We start from the raw sequence: 13,521 nt of genomic DNA, 5'->3' as shown, positions 1-13,521 counted from the left end.
CAAACCAGTCTCCATCCATTGACTCTGTCTACATTTCCCGTTGCCTCGAAAAAGCAGCCAGCATAATTAAGGACACCACGCACCCCAGCCATACTCTCTTCCACCTTTTTCCGTCGGGAAAGAGATACAAAAGTCTGAGATCACGTAAATGACTCAAGGACAGCTTCTTCCCTGCTACCATCAGACCTTTGAATGGACCTACCATATGTTAAGCGGATCTTTCTCTACACCCTAACTATGACAGTAACACTATATTCTGCACCCTCTCCTTTCCTTCTTCCCTATGTATTCTGTGAACGGTATGTTTTGTAAGAAATACTACTTTTCACTGTATCCCAACACGTCAATAATAAGTCAAAGCAAATCAAATCAAAAACATTTTGGGCAACTAATGAGCATCGTTAGTGGAACAAGTGTGAACATGCAAGACATAAATTAAACTGTTGGCCTGCACAGATAATGCAACCATCACCAGCCATTAATCTTTGTCACCGACTGCAGTTTGCATTCAGAAATGGCATGAGTCTACAACAATTTACATTTATATTAGACAAGCAGGTACTGATAAAACAGAACCAACACAGATTTCTTAAAGGTAAACCGTGTTTGACTAACTCTCCTGAGTTTTTTGATGAGCTAACAGAGAGGGTGGGTGAGGGTAGTGCAGCTGATATTTGATCGAGTACCGCATGAGGCTTTTAGCAAAAACCAAAGCCCATGGGGGGTCAAAGCTCAGATACAAAAAAAAGCTCAGGGATAGAAAATAGGGAGCTTCGACAAATGGTTGTTTCAGTATCAGAGGAAGTTACACAGTGGAGTTCCCCAGCGGTCTGAATTCACACCACTGCTGTCTTTGATATACATTAATGATTGGACTGGCGTTACAAAGGATCATTTCAAAATCTGCAGATGACACAAAATATAGTAAAGAGTGAGGGCTGGTGAAACGTGACAGATGAAGTTCAATATGGGAGATGTGTGTGAGCAGCTACATTTTGGTAAAAAGCATGTGAAGTGGCACCAAATGCCAAACTGTGCAACTTTAGAAGCTGCGCAAGAGGAGAGAGACCTGTGTGTGCTTTCGTCTAAATCTTTGGAGGTGCAAGGCAATACAAAAACCGATTAATAAAGTATATTTACACCAGGATAGGGTGAAGATAAAGATTTAATAGTCGCCTGCAAAATGAAATTGGATCAATATTTGAAAAATTAAACAAAATGCAAGGAGCTAGAGAAAGAATTGGGGAGTGGGATTAACTGGATTACTCAATGAAAGAGCTGGCACAGGATTTATTGGCCAAATGGCCTACTTCTCTGCTGTACTGTTCTTTAATGTGGTCAAATATTTGAAGGCACATCACAAAAATGTAATCAGACAAAATTTGACACCAAGCCAAAGAAGGAGATATCAGGACCAGTGATCAAAACACAGGTCAAATTTGTAGGCTGGAGTGTTACGGCCGTTCATGCCAGTGGGATTTTCCCAGCTCACTGCAGTGAATGGAGATTTGGCTGGGCTCCAAATTCTCCGACTTCACTGTAGCAGGAGCATGGAGCGAACGGCCAGTAAAATCGGGCCCCATGTTTTTAAGAGAGGCAGAGAGATTAGCAAGGGAATTGCAGAGCTTAGGGCCCAGGCAGCTGAAAGCACAGCTATCAATGCTGGAATGTCGGGGACCTGCAAGAGCCTAATGAGATCTGTCGTGGAGCTGCAGGAGCTCTCAGAGACTGACTAAAGTAGTGTCCTTTGCATCTTGAGGCAAGTATATTTCCTTGGTTAGATTACTGAGCTTCCCCTCAAACATTCACAATGTTAGAGTCATCCTATACCCACTGTGGTCAAGTAATAAGCCGTTTTCTTACCTGACTTGATTCCGATAAGAGTGTTGGTATCGATTTCACTTTTGGGTTTGCCAGGGAGCGGGACCCTCAGGGGGATGATTTGTGGGACTGCAATGGAACCGGCCGTCATGCCTCCAGAGGGAAACCACCTGCAGAAAGAGACCAGAGACAACATTTGACAGGAGAGTGGACCTGCTGAACAGGAGTCAGTGACACGACTACAATTACTTCCAGTCAGAAAGCCAAGCTAAAGGGAACAAAGCCTGAGGAAAGGACAAGGTCACGTAGGAAGCTGTTAATGGAAACAAATCCTGTTGCTTTTTCTTATTAATTTTCAGGATGTGAGTACATCAACATTCATCGTCCATTCCTCATTGTCCTTCAGAAGGAGATGACAAGCCATCTTCTTGACAACTGAGTGGCTTGCTATAGAGTAGTTAAGTCAACCTCATTTGTGCGTGTGTGTCTGAACTCGATATAGAATTTTATAGAAATAGAATTTTATAGAAACCCTACAGTGCAGAAGGAGGCCATTCGGCCCATCGAGTCTGCACCGACCACAATCCCACCCAGGCCCTACCCCCACATATTTTACCCGCTCATCCCTCTAACCTACACATCCCAGGACTCTAAGGGGCAATTTTTTTTTTTTAACCTGGCCAATCAACCTAACCCGCACATCTTTGGACTGTGGGAGGAAACCGGAGCACCCGGAGGAAACCCACGCAGACACGAGGAGAATGTGCAAACTCCACACAGACAGTGACCTGAGCCGGGAATCGAACCCGGGACCCTGGAGCTGTGAAGCAGCAGTGCTAACCACTGTGCTACCGTGCAGAACTACATTGGAGGTAAAAACAGCAGACTTTTTTCCATTATAAACCAGATAGGTTTATACAATCTGGTAGTTTCATTGTCCTCATCATTAAGACTAGTTCTTTTTCCTCCAGATTTATTTAATTAACTGAATTTAAGTACTTGCCCTGATGAGACTTAAACTCAAAAGCAAGAATTTGTGGTTGGGTCCCTGGCATTTCCTGAACTGGCCAGAGGACATTCTTGCTTTCCATTTATCAGAATCATAGAATCCTTACACTGCAGACGAAGGCCATTTAGCCCATCGAGCCCATGCCGACAACAATCCCACCCAAGGCCTATCCCCGTAAATCCACATATTTACCCTGCTAATCCCCCTGACTCTGAGGGGCAATTTAGCTTGGGTAATCAACCAAACTCTTGAGATGTGGGCACTCAGGCCTCCAGCATGGAAGGGGTCGCAGCCTGCCATTGCAAGTAAGGGAAAAGATTCCTTTTGTCTTGAGGCAACCATTCAGCAATTTAAAAAATTTTCAAACAAAAAAAAAATGGTCATGGAGTTTGGGTGGCCTGTGACCTGTTTAGCAGCGAAGGGCCACAAAGTCTGCCTTGGCCAACCCTCCATCACTGGGGAAGTTTTAAAAAAGTTTATTTATTTATTCGTGTCACAAGTCGGCTTACATTAACACTGCAATGAAATTACTGTGAAAATCCCCTAGTCGCCACACTCTGGCGCCTGTTCGGGTACGCTGGGAGAATTTAGCATAGCCAATGCACCTAACCAGTACGTCTTTCAGGCTGTGGGAGGAAACCACGCAGACACGGCGAGAATGTGCAGACGCTGCACAGGTTGTCACCTGAGCCGGGAATCGAACCCCGGTCCCTGACGCTGTGAGGCAGCAGTGTTAACCACTGTGCCACCTCCTAGGGGAGGCTACAACCAGGCAACTAAGCTATTCCTGATGATGTGGAGGGGGGGGGTGCGTCGACAGGAAAATTCCTGTTGGCCTCTGATAACTGGCCTCTTCCATAGAAAATAGAAGTAAAGGTAGGCCATTCGGCCCCTCCAGCCTGCTCTGCCACTCATTTTGATCATTTTCTGATCATCAAATTCAATATCCTGATACCCCCTTTTCCCCCTGATATGGGTTACCTCCTCTCTTGCTTACCTTAACCAGCTGCCTGCCACTTGTGGGCAGGGGAGCCCCTCTGTCCCCAAACTTACCTGCAGGAAAACGGCCCAGGGGCAGGAGGGCGCCACAATGCTGGCACTGCATTTCCAACCTGCCTCTGGTCTGCGCCCCATGTTGGGCTGAAAATTCAGCCCCATGTCTCTGGCTGAGCCCAGGCCTCTGGGTTACTAGCCCAATAACAAAACCACTACAACACGGTCCCATGTTAATAATCAATAACTCCATGATTATTAATTGGTTCTATCTGTGATATTTTATAAGTAGAGGCCGACCCGCTCACTCCCAGCTCCCTCTGCTGCTCCAGCCGCTCAGCCCAAACACCACAGCTCCGCTGCCAATAGCAACCGCACCGCCCGCCGGCGGCACCTCCCATTGGCTACCTGCTGTTGCCCGGTAACCGCCGGGGGCCAATCAGAGCGACGCATCCGGCTACATTAGCAACGGCGTGCCTAGCGACGACGCGTGCGCAGTCAGTGTTTGACCCCCAGTGAGGGAAAAGCTGTGTGTAGACAGGGTGGGGAACTCCCTCTCCTGGTCAGGGAGAGATGGCAGGGTGGGGAACTCCCTCCTCTAGTCATGAACAGATGGCAGGGTGGGACTCCTCTCCTGGTCAGGGAGAGATGGCAGGGTGGGGAACTCCCTCCTCTAGTTATGGACAGATGGCAGGGTGGGACTCCTCTCCTGGTCAGGGAGAGATGGCAGGGTGGGGACCCCTCTCCTCTGGTCAGGGAGAGATGGCAGGGGGGTACTCCCTCCTTTGGTCAGAGAGAGATGGCAGGGTGGGGAACACCCTCCTCTAGTCATGGACAGATGGCAGGGTGGGACTCCTCTCCTGGTCAGGGAGAGATGGCAGGGTGGGGAACTCCCTCCTCTGGTCAGGGAGAGATGACAAGGTGGGGAATTCCCTCTCCTGGTCAGGGAGGGATGCCAGGGTGAGGCTCCCTCTCCCCTGGTCAAAGAGAGATGGCAGTTTGGGGGACCTCCTCCTCTGGTCAGGGAGAGATGACCCCCCCTCCCCTCCCCAAGACCTGGCTGGCTTTTGTCACTAGCAATTCTGTTTTTTTTTGTCCAAGGCTTAGACTTAATTCTGTTCTTTCCCAAACCTAGGCCACAGGATGTCACAGCAGAGGTCAAGAATATGCAGGATGCCTGTGATTCAGAGCTGACCAGTCTTCCACACCAACCTGATGAAGCACAGTGCCCCATCCTCAAAGTTTCCCACAAACAGTGCAACATTTATTGTAGCTGCAGAGGTCACATCAATTGGTCTACTTATTCTCCACCCTTGAACCTCCTCTGCTGAAGGCGCTGACTCTTGCTGAGGATGCCAGCTGCCCTGCAGCACTTTGAACAGGAGATGGTAGTTCCTCATATTAGCCCACTGATTGATCACAGGTAAATAAGTTAAGATATAGCTGAGCCCCCTCCCTTCCTCTCCTGATATCCACGAAAAGCCAGTGGATGAGTATCAGTGGATTTGTGTCACTTTTTCCTTTCCGTCACTTGAAAAATTTGTTTCCACCTCTTTGCACAACCCCAAGATATCTCAATTTCACAGCCAATTAATTACCCTTCAAGAGTTGTCACTGCTGTTATGTAAACAAATGCAGCAGCTAACTGTGCACAACAAGAACCAAAAACAGCAGAGGTTTTACTTTTGGTGGTGTTGGTTGAGGGGATGAATGTTAACCACATTAGGGAAACTCCCAATGGGTCTTCATAAAGTGCCACAAGTTCTGAAACGGTAGATAATGCTTGGATTAAACTTTTTATCCAAAATACAGCATTTCTGACAACACATAGAGGGGTGAATTGTATAGTGCAGAAGGAAGCAATTTGGCCCATCGAGTCTGCACCGACCACAGTCCCACCCAGGCCTTTTCTCATAACCCCATGCATTTACCCCAGCTAGTCCCCCCTGACACTAAGGGGCAATTGATCATGGCCAATCCACCTAACCCACACATCTTTGGATTGTGGGAGGAAACTGGAGCACCCAGAGGAAACCCACGCAGACATGGGGCAAACTCCACACAGTGACCCAAGGCGGGAATCGAACCTGGGTCCCTGGCACTGTGAGGCAGCAGTGCTAACCACTGTGCCACCCCAGGGTGATCCAGATAGTAGAAATCTTGCCTGAGTCAGGAAGTTATGGGTTCAAGGCAATATTAACTGTTCCAGTGTCAGATGACCCCCACTTTGGACAGGCAAAGAATTTCTTGGATTCTTGAGATTGGTAATGTTTCAACAATTAAGGATTTCAAAATGTTTCAGGGTCCTTTAGACTGGTTATCTTCATTGACCAGAACTGGTCTTGGAAATGTAAATGGCCTTTGTACAATTCCCTTAGAATTTTATTTCTGTAGGCAGTAGGTTGTGATGACTAGGTTGCAAGTGTTCTGAATGCAGGAAAATTCCTTCTGTTTGAGTCATGGCCACCTCTTCATCATCATCAGCCATGATTTGAGTCATTTTAAAGCCTTTGTCCAATTTTTAACATTTTAGAAATTAAAGCCATGATGATACATATATAATAAAAATGAAGAATGAGGGCTTAGCCTCATGTGCTTCAATGGCTATAATATTCTGCGCAGTGTTTACAGAAACCACAATTAAAATTCAAGAATTCCTGATAGCTTTTTTTCCCCAGTATATAAAAAGGCAATTTGCTTTAAAACGGTATCATCCAATTAGGTACTGGATAATTCATTCACTCTCTGACTGGTGTGAGAACATGATGCACTAGGAGACGGAATGTGTTGTTTGAACAACTGTAGGAGCGGAAAGGTGGAGCTGTTACATGCAGGAATTGGGGGAGTCCACTGGGAAATTGAGGAATTGAAAGTGTGCACCTGTAATTGGGGGAGGCAGTAACAGCCTCAAGTAGCTGGTAGCCTAATCACCCCCTGTTAACACCGACAATGCTGCCAGCTCCATTTTGACAAAGTCCTATCTTCTGGTGTCTAACTCTTTTGAGTTAACCAATTAAATTAAATAAACTGAGGGATAAAGCAAGAAGGACAGCCCCTCAAAAGGGACCTGACTTAACAAAAACAAATCACAAATGAAACTTAAACTTCACATACATTCTTTCTGGTTGTATCACAGCTTGGTCTGGCTCCTGCTCTGCCCAAGACCGCAAGAAACTACAAAAGCTACATGAATGTAGCCCAATCCATCACGCAAACCTCCCATCATTGATTCTGTCTACACTTCCCGCTGTCTTGGAAAAGCAGCCAGCATAATTAAGGACCCCACGCAACCTGGACGTACCCTCTTCCACCTTCTTCCATCGGGAAAAGATACAAAAGTCTGAGGTCACTGTCTGTGTGGAGTTTGGAAATTCTCCCTGTGTCTGTGTGGGTTTCCTCTAGGTGCTCTGGTTTCCTCCCAGTCCAAAGACGTGCTGGTTAGGTGCATTGGCCATGCTAAATTCCTCCTCAGTGTACCCGAACAGGCCGCAGAGTGTGGTGACTAGGGGATTTTCACAGTAACTTCATTACAGTGATAATGTAAACCTATTTGTGACTAATAAACTTTTTTTTAAAAACTTTGTTACAATGTAATTGTGAAATGAGTGAAAAGAAGAAACATGACAATCATATAATTTTATATGAAGATAATTGTATGAAGGATATCTGTGAAGGAGTTCTGGAGAATGTAGGACATTCCTTTGATTCAGTTCTTCTTTCTGAAGTCGGTGTACACTCCAGGATCAGTAACAGCAGGGTAAACAAAAGGAAGTATTCTCTCTGCAGTATGGTAACAACATAATTGAAATATTTTTGTGCCATTCCGTACTTGTGTTTGCTCCAATTACTATTATCCTTAGTATCTGACAACGGGAGAATGTACTAGGTGGCATCAAAACAATGCGCATCCCATGGCTGTAGATTCCAACCTGCTCCTTTTTACTTTGAAATTCCCTCCATGTGGCAATTACATAGAACCTACTTCAGGAAAGCTAATAGAATGTTATCATTTATTGTGAGGGGAACTGATTACAAAAGTAGGGAGGTGATGCTTCAGTTGTACAGAGCATTAGTGAGACCACATCTGGAGTATTGTGTACAGTATTGGTCTTATTTAAAGAAAGATGTAAATGCGGTAGAAGCAGTTCGGAGGTTTGCCTGACTGATACCAGGAATGGGTGGGTTGTCTTATGAGGAAAGGCTGGACAGGCTAGGTTTGTATCCACTAGAGTTTAGAAGAGTTAGAGGCGAATTGATCAAAACCTTTAAGATTCTGAGGGGTATTGATAGGGTGAATGTGGAGAGGATGTTTCCGCTTGACGGAGAATCTAAAACCAGGGGTCACTGTTTAAAAATAAGGGGTCATTCATTTAAGAGGGAGATAAGGAGAATTTTTTTCTTTGAGAGGGTTTTGAATTTCTGGAACTCAAAAAGCAGTGGAAGCAGAGTCTTTGAATATTTTTAAGGCAGAGATAGTTTCTTGTTTAACAAGGGGATGAAGGGCAAGAATGTGGGGTTGATGTTATAATCAGATCAGCCATGATCTTACTGAATGGCAGAGCAGGTTCGAGGGGCTGAGTGGCCTTCTCCTGCTCTAATTTATATGTTTGTGTGTGAGAATAGGCCACTTGGCCTAACTGATCTATACCAGTGTTTGGGCTCAAGTCTAGCCTCCTCCCACTGTCCCCATAATCCATGTATTTCATTGCACCTCAGGTATGCATTAAGACTGCCTTTAAATTTATCAATGTTATTGGTTTCGATCAGGAGGTCTTGTGACACAGCGGCTAGCATCCCTGCCTCTGAGCCAGCAGCTCCGAGGTTGAGTCCCACCCGAGGATTTGATGGTCAAGGAAAGTGAATTTGTAATGTGGTCAACAGGTTGAGATCAACCTGCAAAATCCTTCCTGCAGGTGGTGAGGGCGGGTGAGTCTCCTAGTCAGCCATGCCTAATGTGGAGTGGCGCCCCTCAAGCTATAAGCCCTTTGGCAAGCTGGTAACCTGTTCCAGGGAAAGCCTCACTATGGGGACAGATGAAATTCTGCCTTGTTCACCAATAGATGTGGGAGATGAAATAACAATCTGACTCAGTGGCATCAAGTCCTGCATTTGCAATGATGTGGAGATGCCGACGTTGGACTGAGGTGGGTACAAGAAAGAAGTCTCACAACACCAAGTTAAAGTCCAACAAGTTTATTCGGAATCACGAGCTTTTGGAGTGCTGCTCACTCACCTGAGGAAGGAGCAGTGCTCCAAAAGCTCGTGATTCCAAATAAACCTGTTGGACTTTAACCTGGTGTTGTGAGACTTCTTAGTTGTACATTTGCAGTGTAAAGGAATAATTTCTCTAAATTCTTTATTTGATCTGTTAATGGCTATCTTATATTTCTGCCCCCTTGCTCTGTACTCACCCAGTTTCCCCACATTTACCCTATTGAACCCCTTCACAATTTTAAAGATTATCAGGTCTCCTCTCGGTATGGCTCCTGCTCTGCCCAAGACCGCAAGAAACTACAAAAGGTTGTGAATGTAGCCCAATCCATTGCGCAAACCAGCCTCCCATCCATTGACTCTGTCTACACTTCCTGCTGCCTCGACAAAGCAGCCAGCATAATTAAGGATCCCACGCACCCTGGACATTCTCTCTTCCACCTTCTTCCGTCAGGAAAAAGGTACAAAAGTCTGAGGTCACGTACCAACCGACTCAAGAACAGCTTCTTCCCTGCTGCTGTCAGACTTTTAAATGGACCTACCTTGCAATAAGTTGATATTTCTCTACACCCTAGCTATGACTGTAACACTACATTCTGCACTCTCTTGTTTCTTTCTCTAAGAACAGTATGTTTTGTCTGTATAGCGCGCAAGAAACAATACTTTTCACTGTATGTTAATACATGTGACAATAATAAATCAAATCAAAATCTTAGTCCTGTTTTTTCCATTGTACCTGATCAATCTCACATTCCCATCCTCTTATATTCTATAAATCCTCACCTCCTTGTACGTCTTTTCTGCATTTATCCTGTACTTCACTGCCCTTTTTGTGGTGTGAAGACTGGAAATGGAGAGTACATCAAGCAAGATTCTATATAAATGTAACAATACGTCCTTTAGTATTCCATTCCTCCGTGTTTTGTTTGCATTCTTCATGGTCTTTACAAGCTGTACTGAGAACTTAACCTCCTCCAGCCCTACAATCCTCTGAGAACCATGCGTTTCTCCAATTCTCACCTCCTCTGCATCCCTGATTAGCCTTATCCAATCACTGGCGACTGGGCCTGCAGCTGTCTAGGTCCCAAGGTCTGGAATTTCCTTACTAAAAATCTCTCCCATCTTCTTCGAAACACACCTTAAAACCTACCTCAATGACTCAGCTTCCGACCACCTGTCCTAATACCTTCATATAAAGATTATTTAATAGTCACAAGTAGGCTTACATTAACACTGCAATGAAGCTACTGTAAAAATCCTCTAATCGCCATTCCGGCGCCTGTTCAGATTCACTGAGGGGGAATTTAGCATGGCCAATGCACCTAACCAGCACGTCTTTGGACTGTGGGAGGAAACCGGAGGAAACCCACGCAGACATGGGGAGAACGTGCCTGTGTGGAATTGAAACGTTGCCGTGAGCCAGCAGTGCTAACCACTGTGTCTCCGTGCCCCATTTTACGGGATGATGTCAATTTTTCCTATGAAATGCTTTGTGATTTTTCACTACATTAAAAGCACAAATTGTTACTATTTTTATAGATTTATTTATTTTTATTTCCCAAAATCTTTGCTCCTCTACACATAATGTCGAAAGAATTATGATCCAAATGCATTGCCAGAAAGGGTGGTAGAATCAGATTTAATACATTTAAACGTTCAAAAGGAATTGGAAATATAATGAAACAAAATTGCAGGATTCTGCACAAACAGAATAATAATTTTAGGTGGGGGGGAAAAGATGCAGAGGTAAATTCAACAATCGAAAGCCTGCTGTTTGAGTTGTTACGCTCCACTGTTAGTTTTGTGAAATAGCATTGAGCAGCTGTCTCCCCACCACTGAAATGGATTTTGAATGGTGTGAAGTTGCTGCATTTGCACAGTAGCTGCGAACTAAACTCGCCACTGAAAACTAAAATCAGTCCATTACCACGTCTGTATGTTCAGTGTTAACTACTGCCATCAAACTATCTGGCACTGAAAATTAACTATTACCCACTAGGATAGATACAGAAAAATGCTGGAAAAACTCAGCAGGTCTGGCAGAAACAATGGGCTCCAAAGAAGTGTCATAGAGACTTGAAACGTTAACTACATTCTTCTCTCTACAGACCGGGAGACTCGCGACCGGGAGACTCGCGACTGGGAACCTCGCTAAAGGCCCCCCACCCTCGGGAGACCGGTGTCTCCCGGCCTGCTTGAGCAGTGCAGCGGGCCAGGAGAACCCAGCCAGAGTCTCTTACTTTCAGTTTGTATATTGAGGGATTTTTTAAAAATCATTTTCTTTTACTTTGTCTTTCTTAATCTAATATTTATTTCCCTCTCTATTTTTCTTTCTACTGATTTGAGATTAAAAGCACCCTTCCTTCAATCTGACTGGTTAAGGAGATCTACAGTTCTCCTTATTATCAGATTGTACGTTACGGCAACTTGCTGTGCAAAAATAATTAAAACCTAAACCGGGGCAAGTCTAAAGTCAATTGAGATGCCATTGGACAGCCTGCTGCAGCAAAGCCTGGCCAATAGTTTTTAATTGTGTTCTCCCAGGTTGCTCCTCCTGCAGCTAAATGATTATTTTCTGGAGGATTGGTAAACCTCCTACAATCAAGGGATCACCAGTCAGCTCAAACACACACGGTCTGTACACAGCCAACCGCTCTTAGAGTCATACAGTGCAGAAAAGGCCCTTTGCCCATCGAGTCTGCACCCACAATATTTACCACTAAAGGTGCGCTAATCCCATTTTCCCGCACTTGTCCCATGTCCTTGAATATTATATTTCAATTGCTCATCCAAATATTTTTTAAAGGTTGTAAGCTTTCCGACTTCCACTACCTTCCCAGGCAGTGCATTCCAGATTTCCACCATCCTGTTGAGTGAAAAAGCTTTTTCTCAAATCCCCTCTGAACCTCCTGCCCCTTACCCTAAAACTACGTCCCCTCGTGATTGACTCCTCAACTAAGCTGCTCCCTACTCACCCTGCCCATACCCCTCAAATCTTATACACCTCAATCATGTCCTCCCCTCAGCCTTCTCTGCTCCAAAGAAAACAATCCAAGCCTATCTAGTCTCTCCTTACAGCTCAAATGCTCCATCCCAGGCAACATCCTGGTGAACCTCCTCTGTAGCCCCTCTAGCGCTATCACATCCTTCCTATAGTGAGGTGACCAGAACTGCACACAGTACTCCAGCTGTGGATTAACCAAGGCTCTTACAACTCCAACATTACCTCCTTGCTCTTATACTCTACTGGTGAAAGCAAGTGTCCCATATGCCTTCTTAACTATCCCATTCACGTCTTCTGCCGACTTCAGGGTTCTGTGAATAATTACCCCAAGATCCCTCTGTTCCTCTGCTTCCCAGTGTGTCCTGCCATTCATTAAATACTCCCTTGTCTTTTTTCTTCTTCCAAAATGCATCACCTCGCACTTATCAGGGTTAAAACCAATCTGCCACTACTCTGCCCATCTGACCAATCCATCTTCCTGTAACCTACAACCATCTTCATTATTAATCACCCTACCAATCTTGGTGTCATCTGCAAACTTGCTTATCATTCCCCCCACATTTGCATTTATATTGTTTATGTATATAACAAAGAATAAGGTTCCCAGTACTGATCCTTGTGTACACCACTGGACACCGGCATCTAGTCACTCAAAGAGCCTTTTACCACTACCCTTTGTGCCCTATTACGAAGCCGGTTTCTGAAACATCTCGCCAAAGTTTCCCTGAATTCCACGTTCTTTAACCTTCTCAATCAGTCTCCCATGTGGGACCTTGTCAAAAGCTTTGCTAAAATCCATATAAACTACATCAACTGAACTTCCATCATCCACACACTTGATCACATTTTTGAAAAATTGTAACAAATTTGTTAGGCGTGACCGGGTTCCTCTGACAAAGCCATGCTGACTATCCCTAATTGACCCATGCCTTTCCAAGTGGATAAACGCAAAATATTGCAGATGCTGGAATCTGAAACAAAAACAGAAAATGCTGGGGAAACTCAGCATCTGTGGAGAGAGAATCGAGCCAACATTTTAAGTCTGGATGATCCTTCGTCAGAGCTGCAGCAGAAGAAGAGTTCAGCATCATGTTGAGCCCGAAATTAATTCAGGTGAGGACGTAAGGGTGCGAAGCCAAATCCTTTGCTGAGTATAGCACGCTCTGCCTCAGAGAGGGGAAGGTCAGAGGGTAAGGTGAATAAGCAGCACGGGCTGGGGTTAGGAGAGATGGGATCCGAGGATGGAAGGAGGTGGAGGGTCCTGGATGGAAGTTGGTATCGATGAGTTGTTGGAGCTTGCGTTCCTTAACAACAAAAAGGAAGAGAAAAAGTTTCTTGTTAATCTTTCAGATGAGATGAAGAATGAAGTGAAACTGGGGACAAGGAGAGAAAGAGTGAGCCGGTGCTGCTGGAGAGAGATTTCAAGAGTGTGCATATGGCGGCGCAAGGCACTGAGCGTGGATCTCCGGATGCGGCGAGAACA

The 13,521-nt window shown here is 45.1% G+C and overlaps 1 protein-coding gene across 2 annotated transcripts in view; it reads right to left on the bottom strand.

Moving 5' to 3' along the window:
* The window catches only part of dzank1 (double zinc ribbon and ankyrin repeat domains 1), an 81,916-nt gene extending 77,700 nt beyond the window's left edge, over positions 1-4,216 (bottom strand). For both annotated transcript variants that reach the window (XM_078230151.1, XM_078230152.1), the window contains exons 1-2: positions 4,124-4,216; positions 1,864-1,991 (exon numbers count right to left, since the gene is read on the bottom strand). In XM_078230151.1, the coding sequence (XP_078086277.1) occupies positions 1,864-1,972 (109 nt within the window). In that variant the 5' untranslated portion in view covers positions 1,973-1,991; positions 4,124-4,216. The remainder of the gene's footprint in view (positions 1-1,863; positions 1,992-4,123) is intronic.
* Positions 4,217-13,521: the final 9,305 nt, after the last annotated feature.

The sequence above is a fragment of the Mustelus asterias genome, chromosome 15, assembly GCF_964213995.1.
Source record: "Mustelus asterias chromosome 15, sMusAst1.hap1.1, whole genome shotgun sequence".
Classification (NCBI taxonomy): domain Eukaryota; kingdom Metazoa; phylum Chordata; class Chondrichthyes; order Carcharhiniformes; family Triakidae; genus Mustelus; species Mustelus asterias.
Note: the sequence above shows the minus strand (reverse complement) of the source record. Positions and strands in the feature narration are given on the sequence as shown.